A 17,736-nucleotide genomic window follows, 5' to 3' on the forward strand; every position below is an offset into this window, starting at 1 on the left:
TTATTCTCTAAAATCACTTCAGGCACTACACAGGAGAAACCAATCAAAATGTAAAGGGACAGTTGGGAGGAGTCCATAGTTTTGTAATTGCAAAAATATAAATAGTAACAAGCATGCAAATACTATTTATACATCCCCATTATCTCCCTTGCTACCAGCCCTTCAGAAGGTGCTTATCTTGTTACATAATCTGTGCAAGACAAGTATGAGCTACCTCTACTTTTAAAGCAAGTTTCAAAGAAAAAAAAAAGCTTTAGATTTCATGAAAATCTAAATCACCTTGACACAATATTAACCAAGCAGCCTCTGAATCATCTCACTAACTGTAACTGTAATGAAACACAGCTTTTCCTTCCTTCCCACTCCCACCTCCACCCCAAGAAAGACATGCAACAGATGTGACCATCAGTAAACCCTTCACAAACCACTGCTGCCCACATGTTAAAAGAATAGGGAGTGGTTTGCTATGATGATCAGAAAATAATTTGCTGCAGGAACATATGGAGAGAGAGTTGTTTACTAGATGGAACAAGTTGCCTGCCCTCAGGTTGTCAGCAAAACCCACTTAATCCTGCCTCAGCAGTCATCTTAGAGTAACCTGAACATGAACTGGTAGCCACAGACTTAGTATAATCGGAGGTTAGGTGAATGGGAACTCTGAGGCTTCGTCTAACACTAAGCAGGTAACCGTGATGCAGCACCTGCTAGCCTTTTAACTGTGCGTGTGGTTGTGATGATAATGATGAATGTTACTTGCAGATCACTGCTCTTATTCTGTGGGTATCTGCCAAGACTTTAGCTGACATACTTCTTGGGGCACCAAATCTTTTGCTGTGTATTGTTATTCCTCCAAAGCAGAGGTTTATGAATACACTGTACAGTTTTACACTGCTCAGAAGGTCTAGCATGCCCACATTGCCCCCCCTGTAAATTACAATGGTTTGATTGTACTGGTGTAAATTGCTATTATACAATTCCCTAGTGTAGAAGCTTGCTTACCAAGCGTTCTCTCTCACAATAGGCTATGACTGCTCTCCGTTCAACTTTTGTTTTCAATATTTTTTTTAAAAGTCATCAGGGACAAAACAATCTCATGACTGTCACAGAACATTTATTGTTACAGCTACACATTTGTCTCATTCTGTTACATTTCTATATTTAGAGTTTTACAACTACAACAAATGCTGTAATTAAGGTTATATGTGGAATCCTGTACTGAGTCATAGTTTTTTTGGTTTTTCCTGAAATCTTATGTTTGTCCCGTCACTATGTAGATCACCCTTTGGAGTTTCTCTTTGCCACATCTTCTAGACTTTCAGGGTTAAATGATGCAGAATGAAAAAGTACTTCCCTTGTATCTAACCACTGTGCTAGAGGAATAGTGAGAAGTTTCCAGAAAAAAACCCCTTAGTATGATTAGAGACTTTTTACTTACAAATCTTTTGAGAGAAAAAACACCACTTACATTTGGGTTTGAAAATTCCCAGATTTTGTTTCAGCCAGCCAAGTGACTTAAAGTTGGGGAAGAAGGCAGATGTTAAAACACAAAAATGGCTGTGGAAGGAAAAAAATACAAACCTTAGGCTCACCATGGGGGAAAAAGAAGCCTGGGGAGAAAGCACCCCTTCAAAAACTGAAACTCCAAACTTAATATATTGCTAGGTCTTGATGTTAGGAAGGGAATGAGGCTGTAGGGCCTGACACTAAAGAAGTATTCTTCAGAGGGATAAAAGTTAGAAATGGTTTCACATCAGAATCATGACAGATGAAAGGTGTAGGCTCTTGTAGAGTTTGGATCAAAATTGGGATCTTTGGCTTCTTCCTTCTGAATTTATTACAGTAGGTCAGTGCTAGAGTAATATTGTCTTGATGTTTGCAAAAGAACTGTATTTAGAGGATTTTTTTTTTTATATACAGGAAAAGGCATTTTGTCTCCGAGTACACACCAATTGACAGCAACATAGCCTTTTCTGTTAATTCACGTCGTGATAATGGTAGGTCTCAGATCCAAAGTAAGTATTGATTGTATGTTTTTCACTTTTTTCTTTGTAGAAGAACATGAGACATTTTAGAAATGCAGCAAGGGCAGAAATGTTGGATTAGATGTTCTTCTTGGATCATAGTAATGCAATTTTTCTCCTTTTTCTTGCCAGATCTTTTAGCCAAATCTTACTGGTCTCTGAATGAAATTTGAGAGTAATATTTTAAATACAGTTCCAGTTAGCCCAGGTGCATGATGAATTTAACATTCCAGTGTTTATATATTTGACATCCTCAGGAATACTTTTTAGTTTTGCATGGTGACTAGATTAGCTTGGTTATAGAAAATTGTCATGACCCAGCATGTTTTTAACATTCTCTAACTGTGCTGTCTCACGCTATCACGTGCTAAAGCACAGATATCTCTGATTGTTCTAGTCAAGATTATATCCAAGCCTACATAGGATTACTGTTAGAACATTGTCTTCAGTTTCATCCGACTGTGTCACAATGGTCTCTGTAAGTGTTAGAAATAGCTGTTGCTGGGATAGTGTTCAAGCAGTTTGAGATCTTCTGCTTAAGCCACAAACTAATTTCAGTGAAAAGTATCTAAAGCATATCTACACGGAAACATTTGAATGATTCCAAAAAGTTGCTGACTGAAGTGTTTAATGTTGATAGGTTGTATCCAGTGTTTACTGCATGTGCATCCTGTTTTTACAGGTGAGGCTTCTTGTGGTGAAAGATTTGGTGCGTGGTTTGAAAACGGCTTGAGGCTCACATTCACATCGTGGGGGGCTTTCTGTGTTCGAAATCCACGGCCTGTTGTTCTCTTCTCCCTGGTCTTTGTAGTCATGTGCTGTTCAGGCCTTGCATATATCAAGATAACTACAAATCCTGTAGACCTCTGGTCATCCCCAAGCAGCCAGGCTCGCAAAGAGAAAGAGTACTTTGATACTCACTTTGGGCCTTTCTTCCGTACTGAGCAACTTATTATCCAAGCCCCAAACAGCAAGCAAGAAATCTACTCGCCATACCCATCAGGAGCTGATGAGACATTTGGGCCTCCGCTTACCAAAGAGATTTTGCATCAGGTAATAAAAATTTTCCAGGCTGGTACTTATGAGGGAAGTGGGGATGCAATGCTTGTAATAATTGTAGGACCCTAAAGGCAAAAATTAACTGTATGAAACTGACTGACGCTTCTTAAACCCTTTTATGTATTCTAGTGCTTATAAAGCAAAACTTTTTTTTTTAATTCTCTTGATTTGTGCTGATATTTCAAAGTATGATAGCCATTTCACATGCTGCTAAAAATATCTGCGTACATTCTGAAACATGTTCTTACCTGTGAAAAAGTGCTCTTCTAACAAAACCAAATGAATGCTGCTTGTGCTTATAGTCTTGCTTGTTTCAGGTTCTAGATTTGCAAGATGCTATTGAAAATATAACTGCCTCTTATGACAATGAGACTGTAATGTTGAAGGACATCTGCTTGGCCCCTCTTGCTCCCTACAACAAGAACTGCACTATCTTGAGCGTGCTCAATTATTTTCAGAACAGTCACTCTGTTCTAGACCATGTCGCTGGGGATGAGTTCTTTGTGTATGCTGATTATCACACTCACTTCTTGTACTGTGTCAGGTAAGCAGCGCTAAGTACCTGTTTCATCTTTAAAAGAAAAAAAAACCTGATGGTATCTTGAAAACTACCTTTTTGCATCCATTTAATATGCTATATCTATCCTGATATTAGCTGTCTCTGAACTATGTTTTTGCAAGTCAACTGATAAAATGCCATTCAGTTGTGTACTTTGAATTTGTATCTGGATGCTTATCTTGTTGGGATGATCTGACCCCAGCTGACTTCCTGCCCCTTGGGCAGGGAGCTGGACCCAATGATCTCCCAAGGTCCCTTCCAACCCTAATGTCTATGAAATCTTTCCTTTGCATTTCCATATCTGCCCACAGTGCAGTGGGACTTTCACTCCTAATAAAGCCAGAGTACTTTCTTACAGGTTTGAAGGCAAGTTCCAACACCTAGAACAAATGCCAGTGTGGCATCCAGCCTCATATTGGCTAAGCCTTTGTTTCTACCTTTTTGCTTTCACTGACCCTGGAGCAATTCTGTATTACTGTAAAGTAAATGTAGTACTCAGTGCTGCTGTGCTGTTTCCCTCCCCCAAACATCAGGTTGCTCTATATATATATATATCTTGACGGTGATATTTTTTTTTCTGTTTCTGCAGGGCACCAGCATCTTTGAATGATACAAGCCAGCTTCATGATCCCTGCTTGGGAACATTTGGTGGACCTGTTTTTCCATGGCTAGTGTTGGGAGGATATGATGGTAGGTCTGGCAAATCCCAACAAAATTGTAATGCTTGTAAGTTCAAGGCTGGTACAGTTGTGAGTGTGGTCTGTCTGAGCATATCCATGCTTCATGGAGCTGCTTAAATTCACTTTAGGGAGTTCTGGTAAATTGCTTGCTTACAAGAATAAGGCATGTGAGACTAATGCAGGGGTGGGCCAGATGCAGCCCACCAGGCCATTCTGTCTGGTCTATGGGACCCCTAAAAAATTTAGAAAATAAATATTGATATGCACCTGGCTGCCTGTCATGCAACCCGCGATGGCTTGCCAAAACTCAGTAAATGGCCCCCTGCCCAAAATAATTGCTCGCCCCTGCCACTAATGACTTAGTTTTAGACCTGCTCTTCAAGAATTGCAACCATTTGTAGAAAGACTATGTTAAAGTTGTAGCATATTAATAAATACATTTGGTGTTGGACATGGGGGAACATTCAGAACATAGCCTGCTTGTTTTGCCTGTCCTGTGAAAGCTGGCTGGTTTTGTGGGTCTGGTGATGTTTTAGAGCAGGGAATGAAATGGTCAAGGTTTGTGAGCAATATTAGGGAGGGGACATGCACAGGCTCTGGTCCAATTGGTCACTTGGAGAAGAGTTGGGGTTTAGCTGTTGCACTAATCTGTATGTATTGAATGTTTCTGATTTGATAAATTACTTCAGCACTCCACTTTTGTTTCAATACTGTGTGGCCCCTGTGCTTAGCAAATGATGAATGTTAAAAATTAAATCGGTACATATTCTGCTGCAGTGACCAAGTGTCTGCAATAGTGTTTGAGTGCTCATGGCATCGAATGATTGCTTGTAAGTGAAATAACTAGATTGGAATCAATGAGATACTAGCGATTTAACCTTTCTTTAAATCAATGAGATAAGAAAACTATTTGATAGGTGCGTTCCCTCTTCCAGTCTGTATTAGACTTTTGCAATTTTTTTAATGTTTCTTTCTTCAACCTGCCCTGCTTTTTCTACAGGAGATAACTATAATAATGCTACAGCCCTTGTTATTACCTTTCCTGTCAACAATTACTACAATGACACACAAAAACTGATGAAGGCCCTGGCCTGGGAAAAGGAGTAAGTTTTCTTATAATTGAATCTAGACCTTGGCATTTAGCATAAGCTCTTCCACCTGGTGAACTTGGATGTCACGCACAATACAGCATTCTAAACATGCATTGTGCATATTTACTCTTTGAAGCCTTCTGTGCAATGTGACATTGATTTAGGAGTGATGGCGCATGATAAAAATACAAAATTTCATTTTTAGTTCAACATGTTTTTCTGGTTCTTCTGGTTTCCAAAGAAATTCTTACTGGGTAAACACAAACCAAGAGTTGAATTGTTGGGTCTTATCAGCAAGTGCTATCAAACAACTAAGGACTCCTTGTGAAAACTTTCATCTTGCTGAAATAATTGACCATCTATATCCAGATTATGGCACTGGAAAATAAAACTGAGTGGTAGTGGAAGGAGAACGTATCTGTAAATAGCTAATGATTTAGCTTCTGAAGCACTTCAGAGCAGCACATTTGGGGGCTTGAAAGAACAACAGGGCTTATTTAAACTCATGTTCTGAGGTGGTGATAAACCGGGAAAGCTCTGTATGTAGAAAACATGTTGATTTAAAATGTTGCTAAATCAGTCTATTATGTTTACATAAACTAGTGTGACCCTCTATATAGAAATTGGATTTGGAAGGGGGGTGCTCAATGTTAAGAAATAACCCAAAGTTTGGGAGCATTTGATCACATTTGGCACATTTTCATCTCATTACATAACACAATTCATTACATGCTGGTGGTGAGGTGCAAGAGTGGGACTAATTAAATGTTCAAGAAATTAAAAAGAGACTGCTACAAAATTGTGTTCATGACTACCATGTACTGTAGTGCAAAAGAGGATATCAAGACCCATTTTAGGGTTAAAGACTTTAACTTCCTGGAAGATTTCAAGCAGCTTTGTACTATTGCGCATCTCTTTCAGGGTATAGATTCTTTGAATAAGATGAGAGGTTTTTTTCCTCATTGGTACTTATAAGACTCTTTTTCTTTTTAGGTTTATTAATTTTGTGAGAAATTACCAGAACCCAAACTTAACCATTTCATTCTCTGCTGAACGGAGCATTGAAGATGAGATAAATCGTGAAAGTGACAGTGATATCTGTACTGTTGTGATTAGCTATGCTGTAATGTTTCTGTACATTTCTATAGCTTTGGGACACATCAGAAGCTGCAGAAGATTTTTGGTATGTTTAGTAATGTTGAAGAAAGTGATCATAATTTGTGTGTGTGTAGCTTATAGCATTTAAAAGGTACAGGAAACACTCGTTATTCGCAGGTTCAGCATTCTCAGTTTCAAATATTCGTGAATGCCGAACCTGTATTTTAAATACATTTTATACGTTTCCAGGAGCTCCTTGGGAGCTCTGCACTTGCTGCTGCCGTGCTCCCACTGGAGCTGCCAAAGCCGTGCCCTGACCCCCCCTAGCCGCCCAGGGCTCTACCTTCATGAACGCAGTGCCTTATTCACAAATGGCAAGGGTCACCTGTATTGTAAAAACTCATATTTCAACTCCTTTATTTTTGTTTAATAGTCTGATGTCAGCTTTGACCTAGTGTCCATTATCTATTTTATAATAGTAGATAGTTAAACAGTTTTACATTACATTCTATTTTCTTTTCTTTTTTTTTAATTTGCCGCAAAGAAGTATTTGGGTTATGTGCTGTTTTTATAAGAGGAAAAACTGGGAACTCTGGTTCTCTCCTCTTGCTGACCATCCCTTCCTTTTTATTAATAAAACCTCTATAGCTCTTAAAATTACTTGTCATTTAATACACTTCTAAATCAAGACCCAGCGTTCAGCATTTGTTGGACAAATTGGACACAACTTCACTCTTCAGTTTCAAATATTCGCCCCAAAGCAAGATTATGCCCCTAAAAAGGAAACACTACCAAATGGTTTGTTTGGAATGTGTTTTTGTGTGCTTTTAATTAAAATTGTGTGTTTTTGTTTTGTTTTTATTTGATAGGTAGATTCAAAAATCTCTCTGGGCATTGCAGGAATCCTGATTGTACTGAGTTCAGTAGCATGTTCTCTGGGTATCTTCAGTTACTTTGGAGTCCCACTAACACTGATTGTTATTGAAGTAATTCCTTTCTTGGTGCTGGCTGTTGGGGTAGACAACATCTTCATCATAGTTCAGACATTTCAGGTACTTGATCTAAGCATTCTTTAAAAGTGTATGTACCATCTCAGGACATTTGTACACATGCTTGTGTCGCAAAGGTGTTTTAGTTCAGAAGCTCACCACCGCCATTTTCTGCACGCTGACACGCATTTCGCCACTCATACAACTGCATGTGACGCAACACAGTGCGCGTTAACTTGTGTGTGGGGCAGACTTGATTAGTTGCGTCTGCTCTGTCCCAACAGATCTCCAGTATGTCACGGAACAAAAAGGTATGTGTATAAATGTCCTCAGTAATTTAGGGCAGCCACATTGTGAGGTACAGAGTACCTCAAGAGAAATGACATGCTCTGCTCTTTTGGAGGGTGAGATCTGTCCTAAGAATCAGTTCCTGGGAGAAGAGCCAGGCTTGACTTCTTCTCCCTTCCCCTCCCAAGGCTTGTACCTCCATGGGTGCAAATTTTATTGTTTCTAATGCATTTCCCTTTACTTTTTGGAACAATTAAAGTTGTCGCAGTTAATGTGCGTGATGAACACGTTAATCAGTTTCTTGTGTTAATTTTTTAATGCGTTAATTGTGCACGTAGTTTTGGAGACCGTGCCTGAGCTCTGCTCCACCGCCTCCAGGCCACCCAGTGGGACAGTGGTGGCAGCACAGGGGACCACAGGGCAGCCTGGGTGTGAGCTCCAGGTGGCTGCAGCAGGTGGGAAGTGGGAGGGGCATCCACAGATGCACACAAGTAGCTGCAGCCTGCATGCTGCATGTAGAGCAGCAACACGCTGGTAAGTCTGTGGAGGGGGAGGGGCAGGGGGAAAGAAAAGAGGCTGGGGGGCAGATCAAGGCCCCCATAGTGAGGGAGGGTGTGGGGCAGGGGCAGGTGATAAGGTAACTGGGGCCCCAGGGCTGGGGCAGGTTGTGGCAAAAGCAGCAGGGCACAGAGCCCCAGCCCGCAGCAGGCAACCCTCCCTTGAACTGTGCACAGTTCCAAGGGGCATGTGCCCCTCATGCCTTCCCCAAGGGTGCATGCAGCAGCAGGGAATCACGCCTCCCCCCTAGCACCTATAGATGAGCTTCCCGTGGCTCTGTCACATGACCCACCCCGGCCCTGGGGCCCCGTTCACGCTACTCCCTTGCCCTACTCCTTCCTTCACCATGGGAGCCTCGATCTGCCCACCTTCCCTACCCTTTCTCCCTCCCCCTGCCCCTTTCCCTTCACAGACTTACCTGCTGGGCGCTCTGTGTCTGCCTCCATCTCCAGCCCCAACCCCCTCCCCCTTCCCCCCCCAGCCATGCTGCTGCACCTCACTCCTGGTGCATAGTACCCCACATCCTGCTAAGGTGTGCAGAGACCGACCCCCCCCCCCCCCCCCCCCCGGCTCTAAGTCCCCCACACCTTCACAAGTTCTCCCCATGCACACACGCACCCCACTCCCCCAACCATACAATGTACATGGATAATTTTGAGTTTTTAGCTGTGTGATTAAAATCATGATTAATTGAGACTAATTTATTTAATTGCACAACTAATTGCAAACAATTTTTTAATTGTTTGACAGTCCTAATAATCACTGTTAGGCCATTCAGCTTTATTGGTGAGAGTTTTCACTGCCACTCCAAGGTTTGTATTATATTGGTAGACTTTGCATCTGACTTGGACTATAAACTCTTTGGAGCCTGTTTGTATAATTCACAGCATGAGGACCAAGCTTAAAATTTGGTAGGTAATGTGATTTCTAGTTGGCCTTTTTTAACAAAGCCTATAATAAATAAATAACTGGCAATCTTTTTGGGAGTCTCAGCAAACATCATATTTTGAAAGAGGCTGGATTGCAGTTTAACACTCTCTTGCTTAAGGTTGAAACACGCTGACTGAGTATTGTGAGAAATCTCATGCTTTTTTACTTATTCTTTGGATAAGGAGTTTGTTACCAAGATTAATGATCTGACCTGTTACTACACTGAAGTAAATCATTTGATGAGGCTTCTTTGTTCTTGTACTTTTGAAGAGCTTTTTGCACTACTTGTCTCTTAATACCTTGTCAATTAATTTCACTTTCTGAAAACAGAGAGATGAGCGTCTCCAAGGTGAAACCCTGGATAAGCAGATTGGTAGAATCCTGGGCAATGTGGCTCCTAGTATATTTCTCTCTTCTTTTTCGGAGACAGTTGCATTTTTCTTAGGTAAAATATTCTCTCTCTAGATTTGTAGAAATTGTAATATCCCAGTTACTCTGTGTATTGTTCACAATCATTTGTTTTGCTTGTGCCGCGTTCAACCAAGTGAAAATGTTCACTGTACTGCAAAAAAGGTTTGGTTTTACTTAGTCTTTCATGCAGGGATTTGAGCCATTTGACACTGACACATATTGATTATTCTTGCTTGATATAAGGAAAGCCTGTGGCACAACAAGACAAAGTTACGTGCCCGTGCTCACACAGAATATTAAGAAATGGAATGCTCCAATCCAGCCCTTGTTGAGAGATTGGCCACAAATATAGTAGGATAAGAGAAAAGGTCTAGCAGCTTCAGTTGTAAAAGACTGAAATTTTCACCTTCATCCCAAAACCTTCACAAGATTTAGCATAATTCTGTAGCCCTCGCATTTTTAGCAACACTTCACTGGAGTAGCAGATGTCTCTGCTTTTATTCAGATGCACCCACAAGACCTTACTGTGAAGTCCCAGCAGTGCCAACAGTATGCCCACATCCAACTAATGCTGCCTTTTCCTTTCTTCTGTCAACCTAACAATGCCTTTTTATATTTAACATAGTCTGGTAATGGATGGTTATAGGTACATCATTCTGAATTAGTATTAATCCATGGCTACTTGCTAGTTAACTACATCTAGGTTTACAATATTGGAATAGGATCTTGGTCACAGAGATTGGTTGAAATTTGCCTTTTCTTGTGTAGAGTGATAGTGATTTTATAAAGGGATCATTCAGGTCTCCTGGAATTAAGGAGACCTGAATGTGATCCCTTTTGCAAGGAGAGAGCCAACTGTGCCTCATTTTGTCCTTTTGGAGTCCCTGGGTTGGTAAGGGGTTAGCACATGAATTGCCAAGGCAGCTATGTGCCACCTAAGTTACTTGGGAAAATCCAGTTCTGTGGCTGTAGAATAGCTTTATAGCAAAGTGGCCCCAACAGGCTGGTGAATCAGGCCTTCTCTGTATATATGTGCACGTTGTTGGGGGCTTGGGACCAAGGCTAGTGTCATAATCTTCTTTTTTCTTTCAGGAACTTTGTCTACTATGCCAGCTGTCCGCACTTTCTCCCTCTTTGCTGGAATGGCTGTGTTCATAGATTTTCTTCTCCAAATCACATGCTTTGTAAGTCTCCTGGGTTTGGATGTTAAACGTCAAGAGGTGAGTCCATTATAACTTTCAACTGATACTGGGTGTTAATATGGTTATGCAGAATTGTGTTTGACTCTAACATATGTGTATTTTATTTTATAGAGAAATCGATTGGATATTCTGTGTTGTATCAAAGGAGATGATGACATGAGTAGGGTTCAGCATTCTGAAAGCATCTTGTTTATGTTCTTTAGAACGGTATATTCTCCATATCTGCTTAAGGACTGGATGCGACCAATTGTGGTATGTACACTTATAGTGACCAAGAAATCAGTTTGAACAAAATGCTTATCTTCCAAGGAATCTCGGAACTGCATTTAACCTAGTAGAAAAGTCCTTAAAGTAACTGAGATGCAACAATTATTTTCAAATTATCTTGGCTGCATATTTAGCAATCAAAGGAAGTAAATGTTTTGCTTTTGAATTTGGGATTTGGACCAGTTTTATTGCACTCAATGGAAAGATTCCATCTGACTTTCTTTTATTTTCTAAGTTCATTTACTAGTGACCTCTGATTATACTTATTGTATCCAAACTGCTGACAGAATTGAGTTACTAATATTAAATATAAACACTGTATTAAATTTCAGCTTTGACTATACTTTTCTCTTGGGCTGAAAGTAGTTCTTATTACTATTTGCCATTGCTACGTGAGGCTAACATTACATATTTATTCTGGATGTTCACTGCATTGTGAAGAAAATGGAGAATTTCAAAACATTTCTTAGAGCAACTTTGTAGAACTCTAATAATTTTTTTTAAGCTTTTATGTATCAAACTTTTTTTTTTCTTACAGATATCCTTGTTTGTGGGTATTCTGTCATTCAGTCTAGCAGTTGTCCACAAAATAGAGATTGGTTTGGATCAGACTCTTTCAATGCCAGATGTAAGTTTTTTTGCGTGAGTGGTGGTGGTGGAGGCTTGCTCTTTCCGCACTCCCCCCCCCGGCCTCTTTTTGAAGGGAAATTATTTCATTTAATTTCCCTAGCATTAGACCTTGTCACCCATACCTGACCAGACTTGTTAGCAAATATTAATGTTTCCCTCCCTTGGCATTTATGCAGTAGGGATGATGAACATTGGTTGATGAGTTGTTTTAGGGTTAACTCCATTTTTTCCTCTTTTCTTTTTTTTTTTAAGGACTCCTATGTAATAGATTATTTCAACCATCTGAGCAAATACCTGCATGCAGGTCCTCCCGTGTATTTTGTGCTAGAAGAAGGACATAACTATAGCTCTTTAGAAGGACAGAATATGGTGTGTGGTGGAATGGGATGTAATAACAATTCACTTGTTCAACAAATCTTTACTTCAGCAGAGATTGACAGCTAGTAAGTGCATTTTTCCCATGCAAATCACTAGAATAAATATTATAATTAAGGTTTCCCAACACTTCATAGCCTAGGGTCCTATTTTAATTGCTTAATACCTTGCTTAATACTCAGGCTGGATCTTTCCATGTTGTTAGTCTGCATTTTGCTGAATTAGTTTGGAAAGTTGCTGCAGAAATGCTTCAGCTGTTTCTCAGAACAAGATTAAAGGAAAAGATTTTTGGCATGCTGTGGAGGCAGGGATGAGTTTTAAAAAGTAATCACTTTGAGAGACCTAGGGCCTTCATGCCATAATGATGGGCAGGGAATCAGTGTGGTGTAAGAGATTTAAAATAAAATGTCCAGAATGAATCTGAGAGTTAAATTTTAGCTCAGAATTCTTAAAGTTGCCAGTTAAACATTTAAGAATGTAACTTGTTGCTGCCCAAGCTCCATGGAAGAGAAGTCTGTTTCAAAATTTTACAGTTAGGGTGGCTAAAATCTGGAACCAACTTCCCAGGGAAGTGGTCCTCGCCCCTACCTTGGGCAAATTCAAGAGGACGTTGGACGATCACCGGTCTGGGGTCTTGTGAACCCAGCATTCATTCCTGCCTGTGGCAGGGGGTTAGGCTAGATGATCTGTTCAGGTCCCTCCTGACCCTAGCTACTATGATGATACTATGAAAATGTGGAGATAAGTCAGACCTGAGGTAGGATAGGCTGAGTTTGGGGGGGTGGGGTGGGGAAGGGAGAGATCAGGACTGGCGAGGCAATGAGACTGGTATGAGGAGTCAGTGGAGAGGCAGAAAGCTAACCTCAGATGAGAAGCTGGTGGAAGGGGAGGAAAGACTGAGACTGAGCCAAGAGGAAATATGCCAGGAACTGGCTAGACTAATTGGCCAGTATTGCAAATGTCACAGCTGGGAAATCTTGAGTGATTACTGCAGGGGAAATACCTAAATTCAATTTGTGTTCCTTACACCAGCTGTTAATCTGTTTTTAATTTTTGTCCTTTTTCAGCACAAGAATAGGTTATGCTCCCTCCTCCTGGCTTGACGATTATTTTGACTGGATTAAGCCACAGTCGTCTTGCTGCAGACTCTACAACACTTCTGGCCAGTTTTGCAATGCTTCAGGTAACATCTGTTTTTTCTTTTCCATGTATCAATATGGTTATCTTAGCCATATTTACAAAAGTTGTTCAAACATCATTCTTCCAAGTAAGGGCTAACTTGTATCTAAGAGCTATATCTTGCTTTGCTACTGTTGTAGCATTCCACCTGCTTTGCATAATTTCTTATTTGGTCATGTTGTACCTTTTTGAACCATTTTCCTGTTCTGAGATTTGCAGCTTCAGGAAGAGTAAATGTAAATGCAACACCCTATTTAAGTTAAAATGCTACTGTCTTTGAAGAGTCTTTTTTTTTTGGTGGGGGGAAGGGAGGTAGCTAACATAAGGGTTATGCCTCACTGTTCCAAAAATAGCCAATTGGATTATTGGCCTATTTGATCCTTTTAAGTTCTGCATAATGAAATCCATTCCCTTTTTAAAAGCTGTTTATTGCCCTCATCCTGTCTTGAATGCATCAGTGGGATGAATTGTCTGCACTGTGCCCTGTACAGTAGGATCTGTCCGGTACTGAATGCAGAACACGGTGGTCAGTACTGCTGCTAGTCTTGGAATCAGTCTTGCCTTATGCAACATCAAAGACAAAGCAGTGGTCTAATGGGATATTCTAGTCCTTTTCAGTGCAAAATTTCAGGATTTGACTCTGTCAGTGTGTTTATTTCAAGTAACTTTTTAAAAAACTAACTTTTAACTAACGTTTCAGTAGTTTAATAAATCAGATATTTTTTTGAGATTTTTCTGGATTGGATGAGCTTCTGAGCCCCTACTCCGAGGGGATTCACTGCTCTGTATATTGTAGAGTGGCTTTGTGGCTCATGGAGTATTTTTTCCCCCTTTTCATTCAGTTGTTGATCCATCTTGTGTTCGTTGTCGTTCACTGACTCCAGAGGGCAAGCAGAGGCCACAGGGTGAAGACTTCATGAAATTTCTGCCAATGTTTCTGTCTGATAATCCTAATCCTAAATGTGGCAAAGGGTAAGTGCCTGTAATTTGATTTTAATTTATGTCAAAACCTAACAGATGAAATAGGATGTTTGTTTGTACTTTGTAAATATGCACTTACTGCCAAAACTCAAGGCCCTCTTACTTTTTTTTATTATTATTATTATTTGGAAAATCACTTAAACAAAAACCTTTTCAGAACAGCAAATTCTTTTGCAGCAACTGTCTCCTACAGCTGTGGGAGAAGATAAATGTAATGCTGTCAACTTAATAAACCAATTGTTTTTTCAGTGTGTTGAGAATCTGTTTTACTTTTGGCCTAACTTTATTTTAAAGAATGGTCTTTCTTTTGAGGTGTACATTGTAGTCTAAACTTTAGGAGTTGTCTGCTGTTATGTTTGGACAGTAATGGGAATAGAAATCTTGGTTTGTATTAACAGAGGTAGCAGGTACTTGAATGCTGTTATATTGCATAGACAAATTTTGACTCCTGAGATGCAGATAATGGTGGCTGATCCATGAAGTAATATTTGCTTTCTTTACAGAGGACATGCTGCATATAGTTCTGCTGTCAACCTTATAAACAATAATTCTGAGGTTGGAGCTACCTATTTTATGACTTACCACACTGTGCTAAAAACTTCAGCCGACTTCATTGATGCCACAAAGAAAGCACGGATTATAGCAAATAACATTACTGAAACCATGGGTATCAAAGAAAAGAATTACCGTGTGTTCCCTTACAGGTATGGAGCAGTTTTCCTGCTTGGAATATGCGGAGTAACTTGCTAAGTTATATTGATTTAGGTACAGAAAAGGTTTTGTGTTCAGTGGGAGTGTTTGTCTATTCATACTGCCTTTCCTTGGACTGAAATTTTGACTGCAGCACAAAGCCTTAGAAATAAGTGCACTTGCATCTGTTTAGCAGAGGGAAGTAGGGAACTGGCTGGTGCTTTGATTTTTAAATCAAGGAAGCTGCCTCTGTCCAGTACTACAAGTGCTTTTGCTAATTCCCTGTCGGTATAAAAGAGAGCAGGCAGCTGACCAAGTAATATCTGTCTAAACTGTACATCCTTTTCCTCCTATCTTCCTGTCTCAGTCTATAGAGGCCTAACTGTTCTAGAAATCTGTGTGGTCTTTAAGATTATCTTTTAGATACTGCTGTTTGTTCTCTTTCCAGCCTGTTGGATGTAATACCATTGTTGATAGCTAGCAAAGAACAATTTTTCCAACTATTGAGTTAGTTTAATAAAAGATATCATGTTTACCCAAAGAACCTTGTCTATACCATTGTTGAAGCATTTGGATAATTCAGTGCTCTAAATGCTTGTTTGGTGGTTCTCTCCACTATCTGACCATAACCCTCTGAGGTCTCCCCTTTCCTCTCCAATCTTCCTTGTTCTAAAACTGCACACTTTTTATAATGCCCAGATAGGAGTGCTCTTCCTCCCCACATCTGACAAATTAAATTAGTATAATTATTTTACAGCAAACTTTATTCTGTGCATCTCTTCAAAGACTTTTTAGGATGGCAAAAATTATTCTTATTTAGTATTGTTTCCAACATTTAGTCCATTTCTTATGTTTGAGAAATCAAAGGTAACTTCAGAAAACAAAGTTCTCTTTTAAATTTTAGTTCCTCTTGTACCTCTCTGTTAAGTCAGGGGGAAAATAGGGTTTTTTCCCTCTATAAACCTCAATAACCTGAGCACTTCTGTCACCAAGGTCATGGCTGTCACGGCAAAACAGTAATAGCCAAACCAGCTAATTAACCACCACCTTTGTTCCTTCCACAGTGTGTTTTATGTCTTCTATGAGCAATATCTGACAATTGTGGATGACACTATATTTAACCTCAGCGTGTCCTTGGCATCAATATTCTCGGTGACAACTGTGCTGCTTGGCTTTGAAGTATGGGCTGCTGTAGTGGTATCCATTACTATTGCTATGATAATAGCCAATATGTTTGGAGTGATGTGGCTTTGGGGCATCAGCTTGAATGCTGTTTCACTTGTCAACCTTGTCATGGTAAGACTTACTTTTTTTTTTTAAACTCTGTGTGGCTGCTTACAGATGTAAACCCCAAATGCTTTACTTTAAACTTCACGTGCCCCCATGCCAAGTGCAGCACATGCTCAGAAGAGGCAGCACATTAGTTGGATCCGGCTTGCCCAACATCTGTATAGATTGGGCACTTTGGGGGAGGGGATTGACACTTTTTAACTAATAGTTGATCCAATCAGCTATTAGATAAAAGCACCAAAAAAGCCCTGATAAAGTGCTCCATCTGTATAGATGAGCCAGGTTGAACTAATGTACTGCTGTTTCTGGTAAACTACATAGGCTTGTTTGTTCATTCTCCCCCCTCCATTCTGTCAGCAGCCTGTGTTGCTTTGTAACCACTTGTTTGGTGGCTTTTTTTAAAAAAAGGGGGCTTTACTCCTCTCAATGCAAAAGGGTTCAGAGTATTTTCTGAAATCTTAAATTAGTTACAGAATGCCAGGAGGCACAAGGTATTGAGGTTATGGATATCACTAGTTGTTGTTCTTGTTGTAGTATTTATCTTGCATTATTATTCACTGTGTGATAAGGTTTCACCCACCTGATGTTTCCAGAGTAGACTTCTATGTACTTTGGACAGCATAACTGCTGGTCTGGATTATATAATGATTTAAAATCATATTGGCATACAGCTACGAACAGAGAAAAGTTCCTACCCCTTACTGTACTTCATTGGTGGGAGAAAAAGTAAAAACCTAATATAGGCATGAGAACCCCAAAAGCCAGGCAAACCACAGAAGCAGTATTTTTAAGCTCCAGTTTTGTTTATCCTTGTCACTGTTACAACATGGTTTAAAGTAGAGTTAGCTGACCCTTTTGTGGTAAAGTGTAGGCATCTTGTGAGAAGGCAGCAAACTTTGGTGAAGCACTGATTTAAACCCTTTCTGGCTTCTGTTCCTTTATTGGCAGGTTAGAACCAGTCTACCAAGAAGTCTAAACACAGCTCACTTTCTGATGCTCTGTATTTCTCTTCCCCTAATAAAAAGGTTCAAGATGCTGCTGATGGAGTAGAATAAATGTATAGGTGAAGGAGATTAGTGAAAAAGAGACCCAAGTAACATTACATTAAGAAATGGAGCTGGTCAGGAGTAAGACTAAGCTATTCTTTCTGTTCAGAGGCAAGCGATCAGCATTTGAATTTATTTTTCATAATGCAATGTGGATAATGTAATTCGTGGATGTGCAAGAAGTGAATTGCCTGGTTTTCAATCAGTAGATAGGTGCATGGTATTCAAAACAGACTCCATCTGGCAGATCACTCTGAGATCAGCTATTTTTAGACAGGATTTGTTACATAAGTGGGCAGGTTCTGTGCTGGTGGTTATTGCAGCTTTCTCAAATATTGCTTGGAAATTGATGATTCCCAGATTTTTAAAAAATGCTATTTTGACTGCTTGTT

General features: G+C 39.9%; 1 protein-coding gene across 1 annotated transcript in view; it reads left to right on the forward strand.

The window, feature by feature from the left end:
• Positions 1–17,736, forward strand: part of NPC1 (NPC intracellular cholesterol transporter 1) — a 38,423-nt gene that overhangs the window by 17,513 nt on the left and 3,174 nt on the right. Inside the window, exons 7-22 of the mRNA XM_014595244.3 lie at positions 1,918–1,994; positions 2,704–3,074; positions 3,398–3,624; positions 4,229–4,329; positions 5,320–5,422; positions 6,404–6,593; positions 7,378–7,560; positions 9,604–9,718; positions 10,777–10,904; positions 10,998–11,138; positions 11,692–11,781; positions 12,036–12,226; positions 13,226–13,341; positions 14,180–14,309; positions 14,822–15,022; positions 16,073–16,304. Coding sequence (XP_014450730.1) covers positions 1,918–1,994; positions 2,704–3,074; positions 3,398–3,624; positions 4,229–4,329; positions 5,320–5,422; positions 6,404–6,593; positions 7,378–7,560; positions 9,604–9,718; positions 10,777–10,904; positions 10,998–11,138; positions 11,692–11,781; positions 12,036–12,226; positions 13,226–13,341; positions 14,180–14,309; positions 14,822–15,022; positions 16,073–16,304 — 2,596 coding nt within the window. The remainder of the gene's footprint in view (positions 1–1,917; positions 1,995–2,703; positions 3,075–3,397; positions 3,625–4,228; positions 4,330–5,319; positions 5,423–6,403; positions 6,594–7,377; positions 7,561–9,603; positions 9,719–10,776; positions 10,905–10,997; positions 11,139–11,691; positions 11,782–12,035; positions 12,227–13,225; positions 13,342–14,179; positions 14,310–14,821; positions 15,023–16,072; positions 16,305–17,736) is intronic.

The sequence above is a fragment of the Alligator mississippiensis genome, chromosome 3, assembly GCF_030867095.1.
Source record: "Alligator mississippiensis isolate rAllMis1 chromosome 3, rAllMis1, whole genome shotgun sequence".
NCBI classification, from domain to species: domain Eukaryota; kingdom Metazoa; phylum Chordata; order Crocodylia; family Alligatoridae; genus Alligator; species Alligator mississippiensis.